General features: G+C 42.0%; 1 protein-coding gene and 1 long non-coding RNA gene across 4 annotated transcripts; both read left to right on the forward strand.

Annotated features, from left to right (window-relative positions):
- The first annotated feature begins 138 nt into the window (after positions 1-138).
- Positions 139-16,611, forward strand: LOC105357301 (uncharacterized). Of its 3 annotated transcripts, none has more exons than XM_078954811.1 (2): positions 139-683; positions 15,584-16,611. In XM_078954811.1, the coding sequence occupies exons 1-2, from the start codon at positions 466-468 to the stop codon at positions 16,173-16,175; spliced, it is 810 nt and encodes a 269-aa protein (XP_078810937.1). In that variant the 5' UTR covers positions 139-465; the 3' UTR covers positions 16,176-16,611. The 3 variants fall into 3 exon arrangements, 1 of the variants encoding a protein (XP_078810937.1); XR_013658858.1 differs by lacking the exon at positions 139-683 and adding an exon at positions 13,012-13,151; XR_013658857.1 differs by lacking the exon at positions 139-683 and adding an exon at positions 14,997-15,134.
- LOC144995262 (uncharacterized) lies at positions 1,183-9,188 on the forward strand. Its single transcript, XR_013658860.1, has 3 exons — positions 1,183-1,385; positions 1,722-1,797; positions 9,048-9,188. It is a non-coding gene; the product is annotated as an uncharacterized LOC144995262 (long non-coding RNA).
- Positions 16,612-17,649: the final 1,038 nt, after the last annotated feature.

The following is a 17,649-nucleotide window of genomic DNA, read 5'->3' on the forward strand; positions in this document are numbered from 1 at the left end:
TTTTATCCAACTTTCCCTCTAGTTGCTTTAAATTGTGGATGTGGGTGATTCATTTAATCTAGAAATATTATTCTCCAGGTTCCAATTAGCTGAAGTGTAAGGGCTAAAACATGGCTTTAAATTTACATACCCTGAGAAAGCAACATTTTCCAGTTAAGTTGAATCATACTTCATTGATGAGTGCTTTTTTTCCTAGATGCCCGTTCACTGTTCGTAAAATGACTCCGCTGAGAGGGGGAGCCTGCACCTTGCCAGCTCCAGCTATGCATTATTAATGTTCATTCAATTTTGATGGTGTCCGTTGGTCACAGTTTCTCAGTTGTCAGTGCATCTGCCTTATGTAGGTCTGCTGCTGCTCTGTGTGTCAGTCCTCCCATCATCCTTCTGCTGATCATGCTGCACCACAGAGTTCACCTTCCATGTGACTTCTGATAGCTTTTAGTTCTCCAGCTCAGACAAATACAGATGACTGGAGCCGGTGGAGCTGCTCCTCCCACAGCTGTGCTTGGTGTGGAGATTGATGAAGTGTGGCAGCGCCGAGCTGCCGGGAGCAGCAAGTTCTCCGTTCTAAGCTACCCTTATCATCCTCCCGCCGCAGTGGAAAGCAAAGCGCCGCTGAAGCTGCCCTCTCTGGTGACCACAGCCAAAGGGTCTCGCAGGCGAAGCTGCACGGCTTGCCTCAGGTAAAAATCATCTGAGAGATCATGTAACTGTTTTTTTATAATAAAGTTTAGGTAAACACATTAGAAAACTATTTGGTAAAACTTTTATTTTAAAACAGTTTTTGACTAATTCATTGCAAAAATCAAATTATTGAGCATAAAATAATTTCAAAGCTTAAATGACAATGACATGTCCTTAGTCTGCAACAGGTTTCACGTTACAATTGAACACTGTGTTCCTGGTAGAGACTTGTTTGCATGAGTGACCTCTTAGGACCACAAGTGAGCTGCTTTGTTGCTGAGAACACTGCTGTCTCCACCTTAAAAGCAAATGCTGAAGGAAAGAAATGTCGCCACTCGTTTGAAAGTTTAAAAAGAAAAAATAGCTTCACATATCTTCTATTCAACTTTTGTAGAGCAACTTTTTATTAGAGAAGTTTATTAACACAAACGGATCAAAGACCAAATCCTCTGAAAATTGTGTTCTTAACGTGTAGCATCTTTGTTATGATGGTGTAACCCTGACATGCTTTGCAGCTTCGCCCCATCCACAGGTATGACATGAGGGTCTCGCGAGAGTTTGCGCGATTCTCGCACTATGCTTTATAAAGGGGCATGCGCAGTCAGTTTGTTGACGGAAGTCGGACAAAGGGGCTGTCACTGCATGCATGAGACGCAGGCGGGTGATGAGACGTGCTATGCGAGCGAGTAGCGTGCGAACTGGTGAGTGTTTTGTATATATCAGGGTGTCATTCTTATTAAACACTCTCGGTTGTGTGCCCAGGCGGATCAGTTGATGCTGGCGTTAGCTGAGTTCGTCTCGCTGAACGGGTTATGTGTGTTTTGTTGTTCTGTTCACACGGTGGTTAGAAATGCTGACGTGTTGTTGTCACTGATGTTTGGGATTTGATTCACTCTTTATTGGTTTGTATTCACAGAATTTATTGATTATGTTGATTTGGAGTACTCTTTTTGAACTTTAGTTGTTTATTTGCTGGAATTTGTGTTTTACTTCAATGTCCTCTTCCAAACAAGTTAGATATTCCTGGTTCTGTGCAGGCCAGGTTCCACCGAGGATGGAGGCTGTTCGGCTATGAATTCAGGCTTTTCCAAGCTGGAAACATTGGACTGGGTGGTAGGAAGCATCTACACTACACCCCCATATGTGGATATGATGGATAATGCAATGAACTTTGCTTACATTGAACTTCTTGGACTGGATTTATGAACATTATTGGAGGATGGACAGCAGATGCACTGCAGTGAACTGATTTATGTTTTTTTGCTTGTTTATTTTCTGTTGTAAATCAAATATAAATACCTATATACACTTTCTGCATCTTAATGTTGCTTCTCATCATTTGCACTTCCTCTGAAACGAACTTTGGCCCTTATAACTAGTTTTAACTAGAGTCTGGTGGATTCTAGTTAACTGGCTACATAAATTGGCGAGCTAGCTGATGAGCGAGTGCATGGTGGTTAGTGTTATTGTTTGTATTTTTTTTTCTCTCTCTCTGAGTATCAAGAATAACCATGAATGTGTTTTTGGATCTTGGTATTAAGTTGCCAAATGCTATTTTAGTTGAAGGCATTATAAAACCTGCATATGATGAACTGATTGATTTTGTGCGACCCTATGGCTCTATTAACAGGATAGAGACCATTAGTGATGCAGATTCTGAGTTTAATGATGCGCTTGTTGTAGAATTTAACAATGGGAGTGCTGTTAGTGCACTGCGTCCTATATTACCATATACATTTCTTTCAACCGAACATGAACTTAAATTTTATATATCTGAACTCGCTACGATTTTCACCGAGCATTTTTCTAAAACTAAAACAAAATCATACTTGTCTGAGTTACAAAACACAGCCAAACTTACGGGTGTTGAATATAAGGACATGCTGGCGCATATGTTGGCTCAGGTTGGGTTGGCTGTCACAGAGCTGGGTCCAGCTACCAAGGAAGAAGAGGAACAAACCCCGCATGCAGAGCCTACTCTGCTTCTCCCATCTGCTAAAGACTCTTTATTCACCCCACTTTCACCTGTTCCAGAGACTTTTAGTGTCAAACCGGAATGCAAGCCGCATCAACCAGCACCAGACCCCCTGTTAACCTCCAGCAAGGAAAAATCCAATCCTAATATAGAAGTTCAGCCTTCTGAAGTCCAGCGCTACATTGTAGAGCATATTGTAAAGAACGAAGAGGTTGCAGTGCACCATCAGAGGCTAAGGGTGTTTTCGGGTAGGATACCCAGACCGTCAAACGAATCTGATTATGAGACCTGGCGGTCAGGAGTAGAGCTACTGTTGGGAGACCCAGCTGTGTCTGATCTTCAGCGTTCCAGGCGGATTGTTGAAAGCCTTTTGCCACCTGCAGCAGATATGGTTAAACATCTCGGTCCTAATACAATGCCAATGGTGTATTTAGCCACTCTTGACTCTGCATATGGTGCCGTTCAGGATGGGGATGAACTATTTGCCAAGTTTATGGACACCTATCAAGACACCGGAGAAAAAGCATCAGCTTACCTCCAACGCCTTCAAGTTGCTTTAAATGCTGCTATAAAAAGAGGTGGAGTCAAGGAGTCTGATAGTAGTCGCCATTTACTAAATCAGTTCTGTCGTGGATGTTGGGATGATGGGTTGATAACAGAACTCCAACTTAAACAAAAGAAAACTCAACCTCCTACTTTTGCAGAGCTGTTGTTGCTGTTACGCACCGAAGAGGACAGAGAAGCGACAAAGACCCTTCGGATGAAACAGCATCTGGGTGTTACTCGACAAAAAGTTACTAATCATCCCCAGTATGTGCGAACAGACAATAATGATGGGGGAGCAGTGGCTAAACTGACCAATATCACCCAACAGCTTGCTCATCAGCTAGCAGACATACAGCGGCAGCTAGCTATGCTGACTCACGGACAACCCAAATCAGCCTCTCATCCACCGGCAACAGCCCACAACAGACCACCAGCAAAAGAAAAGCACCACACAAACCCTCTTCGTCATCCCATGCCATTTCCACAGAAACCAGGCTTTTGTTTCCGGTGTGGTGAAGATGGACACATCCGTCCCCAGTGTAAGAATGAGCCAAATTCTGCTTTGGTTGCCCATAAAAAGAAATTATTTGGAAAAAAACAATACAACAGTTCCAATCATTTAAACTGAGTCCGGCTTCGGTTGAGGGACAAACAGGAGCCAAACGGGACCCAAACTGTCCCAAGAAGAGGATCGTCCGGTGTGGGAAACTGTTACAAGCAAAGCTTATAAAGAAAATGCCAAAAGGGCTCGTTGGTTCTAAATGCACCGCTATCCTTAAAATAGCACAACAAAACCATAATTGCCTTTTGGACACTGGTTCTCAGGTCACCACAGTTTCAGTTTCCTTCTTTAATCAGTTTCTCCATGATCAACAAATTCGTCCGCTTTTTGACTTATTACAGGTCGAAGGTGCAGCTGGACATTTAGTACCATATTTGGGATATGTGGAGTTGACAATAACGTTTCCCAAAGATTTTTTAGGGTCTGAGATTGATATGCCAACTCTAGCACTTGTGGTCCCAGATGCAAAGCCCCACAGCCACACACCTGTTTTAGTGGGAATGAATACATTGGAATCTTTGTATGACTTGGGTCGTAATAGTGATGTTTTCTCCCTGCCCACTATTCCAAAATATCGAGCTGTTCTGAAGTTGCTACAGATCAACCATCAGCAGAACCATGCAGGCTCTTCTGGAGTTGTGAAGTTATTAAGTCAGGCTCCAGTTTCTGTTCCCGCTGGCCGTACTGTTGTTCTAGAGGGCACTGCACAATTAAATGGACAGCTGTCAGGTCAGTGGGCTGTAATTGACCACTCAGGATCTGTACTTCCTGGGAAGCTGTATGTGCAGAGTTGCCTGGTCACAGTCTCAACACAGTCTCCCAATAAGGTTCCTGTTATTGTGAAAAATGAGTCTAAACAAGATGTTACCATTCCCCCTTTTGCCGTTATAGCCAGTATAGGGGCATCGCCAACCATCTTGAGTCATCAAACGAGGGATGTCTCCCTGGACGAGAAGGGGAGAGGGAAATTACACTTTAATTTTGGAGACTCGCCCATTCCTATTGACTGGAAAGAGCGAGTAAAAAATAAGCTCACCCAAATGTCTGATGTGTTCTCCCACCATGACCTAGATTTTGGTTGTACAAACCAAATAAAACATCAGATTCATCTCCATGACCCGACACCATTCAAGCATCGAGCCAGACCCATACATCCGAATGACATAGAAGCTGTGCGGAAACACATACAAGATCTGCTAAAGGCTGGCGTAATTAGGGAGTCTGAATCTTCATTTTCCTCCCCAATTGTTGTTGTTCGGAAGCGGAACGGAGATGTGCGCTTGTGCATCGATTATAGAAAACTAAACTTACAAACTATAAAGGATGCCTATGCCCTGCCAAACCTCGAGGAATCCTTTTCAGCATTAACTGGGTCAAAATGGTTTACAGTTCTTGACTTGAAGTCCGGGTATTACCAAATAGAAATGGATGAAAAAGACAGAGCCAAGACTGCCTTTGTGACTCCATTGGGTTTTTGGGAATGGAACCGCATGCCTCAGGGGGTGACGAATGCTCCAAGCACATTCCAAAGATTAATGGAGAAGTGCATGGGAGATTTGAACCTCAGGGAAGTTCTTGTTTTCCTAGATGATATCATTGTTTTTTCTGCCACCCTGGAAGAGCATGAAGAACGCCTGTTGAAAGTGTTGAAAAGATTAAAAGAGTTTGGATTAAAACTCTCTCCAGATAAGTGCAGGTTCTTTCAGTCAAGCGTGCGCTACTTGGGACATGTGGTGTCAGAACGCGGTGTTGAAACAGACCCAGAGAAAGTGTCCACTTTAAAATCCTGGCCAGTACCCCGAAATCTGAAAGAACTAAGATCATTTTTAGGTTTTGCCGGATATTATCGGCGGTTCATCAAAAGCTATGCCACAATAGTAGGACCACTTAATCATCTTACTCGTGGCTATGAACCTAGCCGCCGGACTGACAAGAGCAAGAAGACTGCATCAAAGTACACAGATTCAAAACAACCGTTTGGAGACAGATGGACTCCTGCTTGCCAAACATCTTTTGAAACGGTGATAGACAAATTAACATCGGCTCCTGTTCTTGCATTTGCTAACCCCAAGCTTCCCTATATTTTGCACACAGATGCAAGTTTGTCTGGACTGGGGGCTGTGTTGTATCAAGAACAGGAGGGCCAGCTTCGTGTCATTGCTTATGCCAGCAGAGGACTCTCCCAGAGTGAATCTCACTATCCTGCACACAAGCTGGAGTTTTTAGCATTAAAATGGAGTGTCACAGAAAAATTTCATGACTATCTGTATGGTTCCCATTTTACTGTGATCACTGACAACAATCCTCTCACTTACATCTTAACCTCTGCGAAATTAGATGCCACCAGTCATCGGTGGTTGGCTGCCTTGTCGACGTACTCATTCAAGCTGCAGTATAGATCTGGCAAGCAAAATAATGATGCAGATGTTTTGTCACGGCGACCTCATCCCCCCATACTGAATGAATCACTTCAGAATGGGGAGTGGGATCCTGCCTATTGTATTGTAGAGCGTCTATCTCATTCAAGCAGACCCTCTGAATTACCCCCTGAAGTGGTGGATGCAATCTGTCAAGGTGCTCTGTTGAGAAGTTGTCTACCTCCGTCAGCTTGCATTGATGTTGCATTGGTTGAATCAATGACAGTCTCTACTAACGTCTTTCCAGAAGCCTTTGAGGAGGAGTCATCTCATGGCTTGTACATTGTACCGTCCATGACTGACATTGACCTACAAGAATTACAGTATGCAGATCCAGCAATCAGAGAAGTTATACAGCAGCTTGAGGCGGGAGAGAAAGTTCTGCCTGTTGCACATCGACTTCTTCCTGAGCTCTCTTTGCTACTGAGGGAATGGAGTAAGTTGAAGCTGGTGAATGGAGTCCTTTATCGGGAGAAGAAAGAAGAGGATAAACCTCATCTCCAATTGGTTCTGCCACCAGATTTGCGCCCTGTTGTTCTTGAAAGTCTCCATAATGATATGGGTCACATGGGGATTGAGCGGACATTGGACTTAGTACGGCAAAGGTTTTTCTGGCCCAAAATGGCAGCCGCAGTGGAGCATTATGTCAAGACTTGCAATCGCTGTGTAAGGCGTAAATCTTTACCTGAGAAAGCAGCACCCCTTGTTAACATTCACACCACCAGACCATTGGAACTCCTGTGCATGGACTTTCTATCTCTAGAGCCAGATAGCAGTAATACGAAGGACATCTTAGTATTAACTGACCATTTCACCAAATTTGCTGTCGCTATTCCAACTCCGAATCAGAAAGCCAGGACTGTCGCAAAGTGTTTGTGGAATGATTTCATAGTGCATTATGGCATCCCAGAACGTCTGCATTCTGACCAAGGCTCAGATTTCGAGTCTAGGTTAGTTGGAGAGCTTTGTGACATGACTGGCATCAAGAAATCCAGAACAACTCCCTATCATCCCAGAGGGAATCCGGTAGAGCGTTTTAACCGGACATTGTTAAACATGCTAGGCACGCTCGATAATGAACAAAAGGTTAAGTGGAAGGAGCATGTCAAGCCTCTGGTTCATGCATATAATTGCACACGGAATGATGTAACTGGGTACACGCCATACGAACTCCTTTTTGGGCGGTTACCTCGCTTACCCGTAGACTTAGCATTTGGGTTACCGATAAAGGAACCTCCAACTGTAGCACATACAGACTATGTAAAGAACTTAAAAGCCAGACTAGAAGAGAGTTATAAACTTGCTTCAAAGAATGCTTGGAGGTCTGCAGATAAGAATAAAAGTTCTTTTGACAAGTATGTGAAACCTGCTAGTCTGCAAGTGGGAGACCGTGTATTAGTTCGTAATGTTAAAATCCGTGGGAAACATAAGCTTGCGGACAGATGGGAGCACGATGTGTATGTGGTTGTTAGTCGTGCCGGTGACCTACCAGTATATGTGGTACAACCTGAATCTGGAGGGGGACCAACTCGCACGCTTCACCGGGATTTGCTTCTCCCTTGTGGATTTTTACCTCCTTGTTATTCGGACAATGCCCCAAACTGTACTACCCTTCGGAGGCCGCATACTCGTAGCCAGAGTCGACTTCAGTCTTCCCCTGATATAACGGAAGATCAGGAGCAAGAGGATGATGAAGTGATCATTCCTACGGAACGGACTGTCCTTCCGATGAGTTTCAGTATAAAACATGTGACTGATCATGACCAGCAAGCTGAGGTCTCTACTACTGCAGATGTCATTCCCTCCACCACATCGGGCTGTGTTAGTCCTCCTCAGCAAACTCTGGTTGTGGGACCTGCTGTGTTTAGTAATCCTCCTTGTTCAGATGCAGCACAGATTCATAATGCGTCCGAGGACGGACATGGGGATGAAGAGGATTTGGATATGGTTCTAGGACCACAAGTCACTGAGGAGGACGATAAGCTGCCTGCCCCTGTTCACCCTCTGGATGTCGCGGGCCCTTCCAGCGATGACTGTGAGCAGTCAGCCCAGTCTGTGTCACATGTGCGTCCAGTTCCGAGCCCTGTTACTTGTTCAGATGATGCTGATGCACTTCTGAGAAGGTCGAGTCGCATGCGCAAGCCGCCTAGTCGTTTTCAGTATTCTGCTTTGGGTAATCCCCTGGTGTCAGTTGTGCAGAGCTTGTTTCAGAGTCTTTCTGATGTTTACACAGAAGCTCTTGCACTCAGCGATGACCCCATTATCGCTGACCCTTAGCACAGGTGCGACTGGGACAGTCGTGGTCCAGCTGGGGGGGGTGTAACCCTGACATGCTTTGCAGCTTCGCCCCATCCACAGGTATGACATGAGGGTCTCGCGAGAGTTTGCGCGATTCTCGCACTATGCTTTATAAAGGGGCATGCGCAGTCAGTTTGTTGACGGAAGTCGGACAAAGGGGCTGTCACTGCATGCATGAGACGCAGGCGGGTGATGAGACGTGCTATGCGAGCGAGTAGCGTGCGAACTGGTGAGTGTTTTGTATATATCAGGGTGTCATTCTTATTAAACACTCTCGGTTGTGTGCCCAGGCGGATCAGTTGATGCTGGCGTTAGCTGAGTTCGTCTCGCTGAACGGGTTATGTGTGTTTTGTTGTTCTGTTCACACGGTGGTTAGAAATGCTGACGTGTTGTTGTCACTGATGTTTGGGATTTGATTCACTCTTTATTGGTTTGTATTCACAGAATTTATTGATTATGTTGATTTGGAGTACTCTTTTTGAACTTTAGTTGTTTATTTGCTGGAATTTGTGTTTTACTTCAATGTCCTCTTCCAAACAAGTTAGATATTCCTGGTTCTGTGCAGGCCAGGTTCCACCGAGGATGGAGGCTGTTCGGCTATGAATTCAGGCTTTTCCAAGCTGGAAACATTGGACTGGGTGGTAGGAAGCATCTACACTACACCCCCATATGTGGATATGATGGATAATGCAATGAACTTTGCTTACATTGAACTTCTTGGACTGGATTTATGAACATTATTGGAGGATGGACAGCAGATGCACTGCAGTGAACTGATTTATGTTTTTTTGCTTGTTTATTTTCTGTTGTAAATCAAATATAAATACCTATATACACTTTCTGCATCTTAATGTTGCTTCTCATCATTTGCACTTCCTCTGAAACGAACTTTGGCCCTTATAACTAGTTTTAACTAGAGTCTGGTGGATTCTAGTTAACTGGCTACAATGGCAGACGTTTAAACTTAAAATTGTGTTTCTCTATTTTTTTTTTATTCAAACCATGATGAATCAGGAGCAGACAAAAAAAATGCTATTGAAAAAAGCTAGTTGTAACATAAACTCCATCCCCTTGCACACAAATAGATTTATGTGCGTCTTAGATTCTCTCACCTGAACTGGCGTCTGGATCAAAATTGTACAGCTGGATGGCTCCAGAATGGCTTGGCACCTGTAATGACTGTAATTTTCTTTCACCTGTAATGTTAGGTTGGGGTTGTGAGGGGCTGTAAGCTAGTGAGAGAGAATGTAAACAAAGGGTTGATGGTAAATGAACGGAGGCTTACTCTCCACCAACAGTCCCACCCATGACTAAGAGGGGAATATCTGATTAACTCTTGCCGCTCTGCAGAAACTATGTTCTAGAAAAGCCAGTATTTTTTAATTTAAAATAAATATGGCATAATCATAATTAAAAGACCACTGGGAACAATTTTAGGGTAGATAAAAAGATAAGAATTGGACTTTAAAAATATATGGGGAAAAAAACTCCACTTGTTACCCTTTAATTATCGTACTCATAAGTGCACAGTCAAACTGAACAAAATGCAACCACAAAGTGGAACAAACCAGTGCTGTGCGCCGGTCCCAAATCTGGATTAATCCAGAGGGTTCAGAGCTAAGAAGGTTAGAGGGTCAGGAAGAGCACCCGGCATAAAACCAAAGCCAAATGAATCATGCAATGCAAATAGAACCTGTTTGCGATTGGGATAGTGTTGGGCTGGGTCAGGGGTCGGCAACCCATGGCTCCGGAGCCACATGTGGCTCTTTCATCCTTCTGTTGTGGCTCCCTGTGACTTTGGAAAATAATGAGTATTTTATAATAATTAAATTTTATTTTAGTTTGTTCATTTTTCATGGCATTTCAAAGCCGCTGATGGCTCCGTACGAAGCGCGAGCCACGTAAAAAACAGCTTCGTAATGAGCTTGTATTTATCGGGCGAGACCTGCAGAGCTGATAGCAGGGAGAGGCACGTGGGGCGGCTTCAATAAACACTCCGATCTTCTGCCGGGAACTTGAGACCAACTCGCTGATGACAGATTGAGAGTTCGCCCCAGTGTTGCCAGATAGTCACAGTTTTCCAGCCGAAAAGTCATCTGAAAACTGCCAGACCCAGCCAAAAACCGCCCAACACAGCTTTTGTTGATGGTTTTTTTTTTCGTACTGGACTGATAAAATAAAAGATTTTTCTAAATAAAAGATAGTTCAGACTAATAATAAAATGTGTACAATATTGAATATTTCTTCAGCGGGCCGCCTTCTTCCATTCATTTGCTTAACCCGCTCTATCCCCGCCATAACCTGCGTCCGGCTCTTTCATCCTTGTGCGGCGCTGGAGCACAAGGAGTATTTTGCGCTCTCTGTGTAGGACACACTGAGGAGAGCGGGGGAAACAAATCTCAGCTGCAGAGGAGGTGAACAGGTAGAGAGGAAAAGCAGGTGGAGAGGCGGAGGAGGGGCTTTGGCTTCAAACTCTGTCAGAGATGGAAACACGGGCGTCAGATTAAGACGCAGCTTTCCCTGCAGGAGTTGAAGCAGAGACTTTCCCTGGGATTATTTTATGAACTCAAACATGGAAACATGATTACCAAGCAGAACTTCTTCAAAATTGTAACCTGGGGGGTATTCCAGGAAGCATGTTTAAACTAGCCTGACTTTAAGCCTGAACTCTGGCTGAAATCCGCCTGAACTCGCTTACTCTGGGTATGTCGGTTCCAAAAGACCGGATATGAGTTGGCGTAATTACGCTCGACTTGGTAACCCTGGGTTAATGCACGTGCACAGCAGGTACATAAAGACATTCTCAATGGATCGCCGATTTCCAGAGTCACCATGGAAACGCGTGGAGAAAAAAAAGAGAGCGCGACACTTCAGTGAGGCGGAGTCTGAGATTTTAATGACGGCGTATGCAGATTATACGTCCATCAAAAAAGTAACACGGCTGCATCAGCAAAAGAAAGAGTTTCTGCTTGTAGTAGAAGAACAGACAAAGTAAACGCACGAGTTTCTGATCTTATTTCCATTTTCCTTGTGACGCATATATATATAACTTATCCAATTTTGCCAACTTAAATGAATTGGTTCTATTGGTAACAAGTAATTGAGTTAAATTTATTCAACCTCATTTCTTACGTCTATAAAACTCAGTAATTTTTTTTACAACTCAAATTTACACATTTATTTAACTAAATGTCACATTACTCCAATTCAATTAATCTTTTTTCCATCTTAAATAATTATGATTCTTGAACTCTCACATGTCTACGTTTGAGCCGGCAGATATGCTCATTTTTATAACAATTAAAAGGACGGGGGGAAAAAATGCACGGAGTGCATAAATTCATTAAAGAATTCACCGTCATTATGATTACAGTCAAAGATGGTAGGACTGCTATATAAACTCATCATCCTCTCCTTCACTCTCACTCATGGTGCAGAGACGTAAGCATAGTAGGACAAAATAACTTGGGAAAACACGATAAAACAGCTAAAACAGTTAAACAACTAAACACATTTTGTCAAAAACCCACACTTAAACCCAAATCCGTCCAGACAGGCAAAGGGAATGATATCCCTCAATCCCTTGCGGTGCCGATCTAACAGCAGCACCAAAGTTACACCTACTTAATTGAATTATTTGAATGAAAGGAAAATAATTGTCTGAAACTACGTGTTATTTTTAAGGTGACCTAACAAAAAATGATTTATCTTAACTGAAGCAAATAATTAAGTTAGATCAAAGTAAAAAGGTTTATCTTTCCAACATCCATATGTGGTCTTATCACCCTCTCATGGTGGAAAAAGTATTATCTGAGCTTCTTCATCCACTAAATCATCTTCAAATGGACACGCCATGCTGCTTCACCTCTCTGTAAACAAACTAAGCTTCAACTAAACCTGCTCCAGACCAGGTTATGTTCAGAGCATGAGTTGCCATGGCAACTTCACATACCCTGACACATACCTCCATTTCTGGAACCAAAAACTGAGGTTATCAACTTCCTTAGCCTCAAACTTATCGTGGGAGCTATAACCTGCTTTCTGGAATGCCCCCCTGATCTCTCCACATTCTCAGTGTCTACCATGCATGAACACATCTTCTTCACACATTGATAAACACATTGCTCCATGCAGCGATCAGACCAGAACCAGTAGCTCCTCCCACACACGGCCGCGGTATCATCCTTCAAAGAACATAATGTGCATTTGCAGCGACGTATGCTTCAGACGATGTCCGATTGGCCAATCTACATGTCAATCAAGTCCCGTACTTCTGAGTGAGGAGTTTGATTGGTTGGTGTATTTTAAAGAAGTACTTTTTTTTTATATCTTTTCTGGCCCGCGATCTACACTCATGTCCTTAAAGATCGACGTAATGAGCACCCTTGATATAATATATACATGCATAATATATATAATGATGTCAAAACGGGTTGTGGCTCCGGGTGCTTCCTTTTTTATTAGGGGCGGTCCCAAATGGCTCTTTGAGTAAAAAAGGTTGCCGACCCCTGGGCTGGGTTAACGATGACCACCTTCAACGGAAGTTGGACTGCTGTTGGTGGAAGAAGAACAGGAGGCGGGCGTCAGAAAGTAAAGACTGAAACACGGGAGTGTAGGATTAAAAATGGGACTTTTGGATGTGTGGGCCAACATGATGGACAGAAGAAAGGTAGATGTGCTGTATTTGAAGAGGAAGTGAGGCTTGTAGATTGGGAGCAGGTTCAGGTTGGGTGTGGATGGAAAGAGAAAATGGATAAGGATTCATCCTAAAGGATGAGTTTGCTAAAAATGTTCTGGAGGTGAAGAAAGTGTGAAACATAGAGATGAGTCTAAAGCTGGAATTTGAGGGTGTGATGTATGTTCTTAGTGGTTCTGACCCTCAAGTTTGATGGGAAAGGGAGAAACTCTGATAGGAGGTACATGAAACGATTTGGAGTTATGAATTAATTTAAGAAATCCAGAGGAATTGAAGATGAAAACATGTCACTAAAGTGCAAAATGATTCACTTTTTGACCCTGTTTGAGACTTGTGTAAAAACAGCTCCCTTAAAAACATTTAAACATTGATTTGTAAGCCCAACAACAAGAAAGATCTTTTTGCCACAGACGGGCAAAATGTTCTTAAAAAAACAAAAACAGCCCAGAAAGGAGGGATTTTATACCTTAAGGTGGATGGTTACAATTTTATAGATTTCTTAAATAATGGCACAACTATCCAGACACAAGGTACCAACAAAAATAACAGACATTAAACCAATAGCTTTACATATCTTATAGAAGGTAGTTAAGCATCTGTTTAAAAAACGAAAACAGCGAACTCATGCCGTCTTTTTGTTTGCTGATGAGCAACAAGCACATATGTTCTGTTCAGCTTGTTATTTTACTTTTTCAAGAACCTGTGGATCATAACAGGACTTTTGTTGACTTGCATTCTGCCAGAAGATTAAAAACTTGTTCTCTGCTTAAAATTGCATGAGAAGGATCTCCTGACGGGGCCAAAGAGGCCGTCCTGGAACTCGGCCACGACACAAAGCTGCAATTATTTATAACGCCTCCTGTTGAATAAGATCTACATGGGAATTTAAACTTGCGTACCTCAAGGTGTCATCTGTTTGTCTTTGTGGTCGTTAAAGATGGAGAACTAGAAAATTGGGTCGCCTATCTGAACCCAGAAATTCTTAATTGCTTAGTATACATTGTGGTTTTGTTTGATTCTGCTGCAGCAATGTGCTCCTAAGCCATTCATCAGTTTTTGATAAGAATTGTCATTTTAGATTTCATTTCAAGTTTTTATTTAATCCTTTCATTACATTTGGTGATCACAGTCATTGATTTCATTGGAACATGCAACAAAGATCCCTTTTCTGATCATTTTTGGTAGAAATCAAAGAAAAGTGGAGTTAATGTAAAAGTAGAGGTGCTTGATTCTCTTACATTCGATGCTACAGGTGGAATTGATACTGTCCAGTAGCAGAAACTGCCATCTACTCGTTTTAATTCAGAACAAATTCCTGTCAAACTGCTGGCTGACCACGTAACCTCAATTTCAGTATAATTGTTCCCCTCCTGCTGTGTCCCAGTTTCATGCTGTCACGTGGGACACCTACTCTGCCCCTAACCCTCAGGCCCCCCTCAGCTGACTGAGTCCAGTCTCAATAATGGAGAGTTTGCTCACAGCAAGTTGAGTGACACTGTGTTTGTCACCCAGCAGAGTATTTAATGCCCTGCAGTTACCCAAGCAGAGCAGCTTTGGGGCAAACATTTCCTCACAGAGCTCTGTGAGGGTTTCATTTCAAAAATCCCTGGTACTGCTTGTAAATGACCCATTTTAATTGTTTTCTTATTACCGGTTTATTGTTGAACATTTCCTTTAACTGAAGATTGCTCTAATTTCAAAAGAAGTATGTTGAAGATGTAAAAGAACATTATAAAAAAACAGTATTATTGTTTGTAATGTGTATTTTGTTTTGAAGACTTTTATTGTGAAGGTCCCACCCACCTACTTCCATTTTTTCTTTGAAATCCCTGTCAGTTCAACAGAAACAAAAAAAAAACGGTTAACAGCTGATGCTATGGCAACAAAGGAAACAGACAAATGACAGACTGTCTAAAGCTATAATTTGTTTTTGGCATCTAGCTGGAAGGCGAACAGGTATGATTTTTGGTTATGTTTACTTTGTATACATTTTGTGATTATTTTCAATTTGTTTTGTGTACAATAACAAAAAATGTTTCTGTTTGAAGTCATTCAACAATCTAACGCTACTAGCTGAAGTAAAGGATGGTTGTAAATCAAAAAGGAATTATTGTAAAGTTGTTGTTTTGCTTTTCTTCAGCTCTTACGGTGTGACTATGACTGTGGAGTAAATAAATGGGTTGGAATACCCCATCATAGTCCATCAGTTACTATCATTGAGTCCATCGTCTGAATCAAGTCCGGCTGGAATGCTACACTGCTAATTCAAATGTTCTTCAGCACACAGAGTGTATTTTTCTGACCTGTCTTAGTTTTTAAAGCACTCTAATCTGGATGTCCATTTAAAAGGCTATTTGGTAAATTTGAAAACTCAGTTTTGTTTTAATTGTGCTTTTTTTGTGCAGCCTCAGTGAACCATCCCTCCTCATTGCAAGTGAGAACATCCAGTTGAAGGGGGTCTCCAGCTTCCATCGCTTGAGTGTTGTGCAGGATAAACCTCCACCTCCATCCGCACCCATCAAGTCCTCCACTATGCTCTCCTGTTCGACCTTTCACCTCTCAGGGGCTCACGAGCGCCAGAAAAAGCAGCCACATCACAGCAATCAGCGTCCAGCTTTTATTCACTTCTCCAAGGCTATCAGGCCCAGTGTCCGTCCTCGAGCTGTGAGACGTCACTCTCACAATCCGGCGCTGCACTTGGAGGCTGGGCGGGCTGACCTCTTGACCTCTGCCAGCCGACACGGTAGCTCCTCATCTTGGGAAGAACCTCTTTGTGTGGTGGGGAAGCCGTGCCTTCTGCGCTGCAGCCAGCGTGCGGCCAGCTCACAGCTTCACATCTTTCTGCCCAGCGAGGCGGAAGTGGAGGAGCTGGACAGGGAGTCTGTGGATGAAGGCTTCATGGATGAGTTGGACATCAAAATAGGCTCCCTGAAACTCCAAGAGGAACCAGTAAAGACTATCACAAGCCCACCAAAGACCCACCAAAGAAGTTGTTAAGAACCAAAACACAGTTCTGCTTGGATTCCTGTGTATTTCTATAGACCCAACAGGCAAAATGGGAAACGTGCAGCTCATTTATGGGGAAAAAATGTAATGGCAATGTGACTACCAGGAAAAAAATGTATTGAAAGACATTATTTTTTGCTGAAACTTTAAAAGTATATTTGTTTTAATTCCTGTTGAAAGTACTTGAAAGACGGCCTTCTTTGGTTAAAACTGTAGATCAGACTATTCATGTCTGATCAGCCTAATATGTGAAGGTGAGGAAAAGCAAACAGAAAATTAAGAAAGTTTGGATAATATACCTCATTAATAAATGTAACTAATATCAGAGTTCATGAGGTTATTTCTGTATTGTATTATGATAGATCTTTTAGTATTGCGTATTGAGATTTTCAATTATTTATATTTAGTAAAAGCTGTAAAAACACAACCACCAAGTGTTTTCATTTAAAAAAAAAAGATGTTTTCACGAAAAAAACCTGATGAACATTAAAAAATTGTTGGTTTGAACATTTCATCCAGTAGAACAGAGCTGTTTTCAGCTGGTCTGCCAATTAAAATGAGATTCTTAAGCATTTAAGAATTTAACAATTTAACAACCCACATTCTTTACACCTGCTCTAAAAAACACAATTTGTATAATCTTAAAAAAACAACAGAACATAAGTTATACCAGTGAGATATAATTGCAAAGCTACAATTTACCAAAATGGGTAAGGAAGGCTAAACTCTACAGAAATTGAAAACAAACACAGCCATTGCTTTTGGAGCCAGAATCCTCAAGCTTTGTAAAATAACATTACAATTTAAAATCAGGGTTAGTTTTGATCTATAACTGGGACTGCACAATAAACTGAATATTTTGTAAGGTAGAAGTAAAATACTTTGTCTCAGTTGATTACCTAGATAAAAGTAAACAATTCATGATGTCATATCAAAAGAAAATGCATTCGATGCAAGATTATAGATTTGGTCTAAATCCTTCCTCCTAAAATAAAGGTGCATATTTTTGTATTACTCATGGTATTGCCAGATATAAAAATAAAATTTGGATTTGAATGGATGAAAAAAGACGTTTCCTCTTTTTGCGGTCTGTTTAGCAACAACAAGGCTCTTATTTATGTAATGAAATGTAAAAAAAGTAAGTTTAAACAGCTTCAACATATCATGGCTGCTTCAGAGTACAGCTTCTGTGCCAGAACGTGCTTCTTCTTGTGGTGAAGTTAGGATAGGCTTCATTTGTAATCAACTTCTTTACGGTTGTCAGATGAAGTGCGGTGACCCCACATGCTTTTAGTCACAAACCCTCACATTTTTGGTTCAAATTAGAAGTTAATCTGGATGCATAAAATGTTGCACTTCATTTAATGACTAGAGTTATAAATAGAAAAATAAACCTGAAAAAATATATTGAAAAAACATGTTTTGTGTGAAGTAAACATGGGAGAGAGAAATGATCTTTCTTTGT

Source organism: Oryzias latipes, chromosome 11 (genome assembly GCF_053564925.1).
Source record: "Oryzias latipes strain Hd-rR chromosome 11, Olatipes_Hd-rR_3.1".
In the NCBI taxonomy this organism is placed as follows: domain Eukaryota; kingdom Metazoa; phylum Chordata; class Actinopteri; order Beloniformes; family Adrianichthyidae; genus Oryzias; species Oryzias latipes.

Excerpts from the sequence above, each read along its gene's own strand:
- LOC105357301 (XM_078954811.1), top strand. The coding sequence starts at position 466 with ATGACTGGAGCCGGTGGAGCTGCTCCTCCCACAGCTGTGCTTGGTGTG. Across the intron at positions 684-15,583 it reads AGCTGCACGGCTTGCCTCAG|CCTCAGTGAACCATCCCTCC; the intron begins GTAAAAATCATC and ends TTTTTTGTGCAG.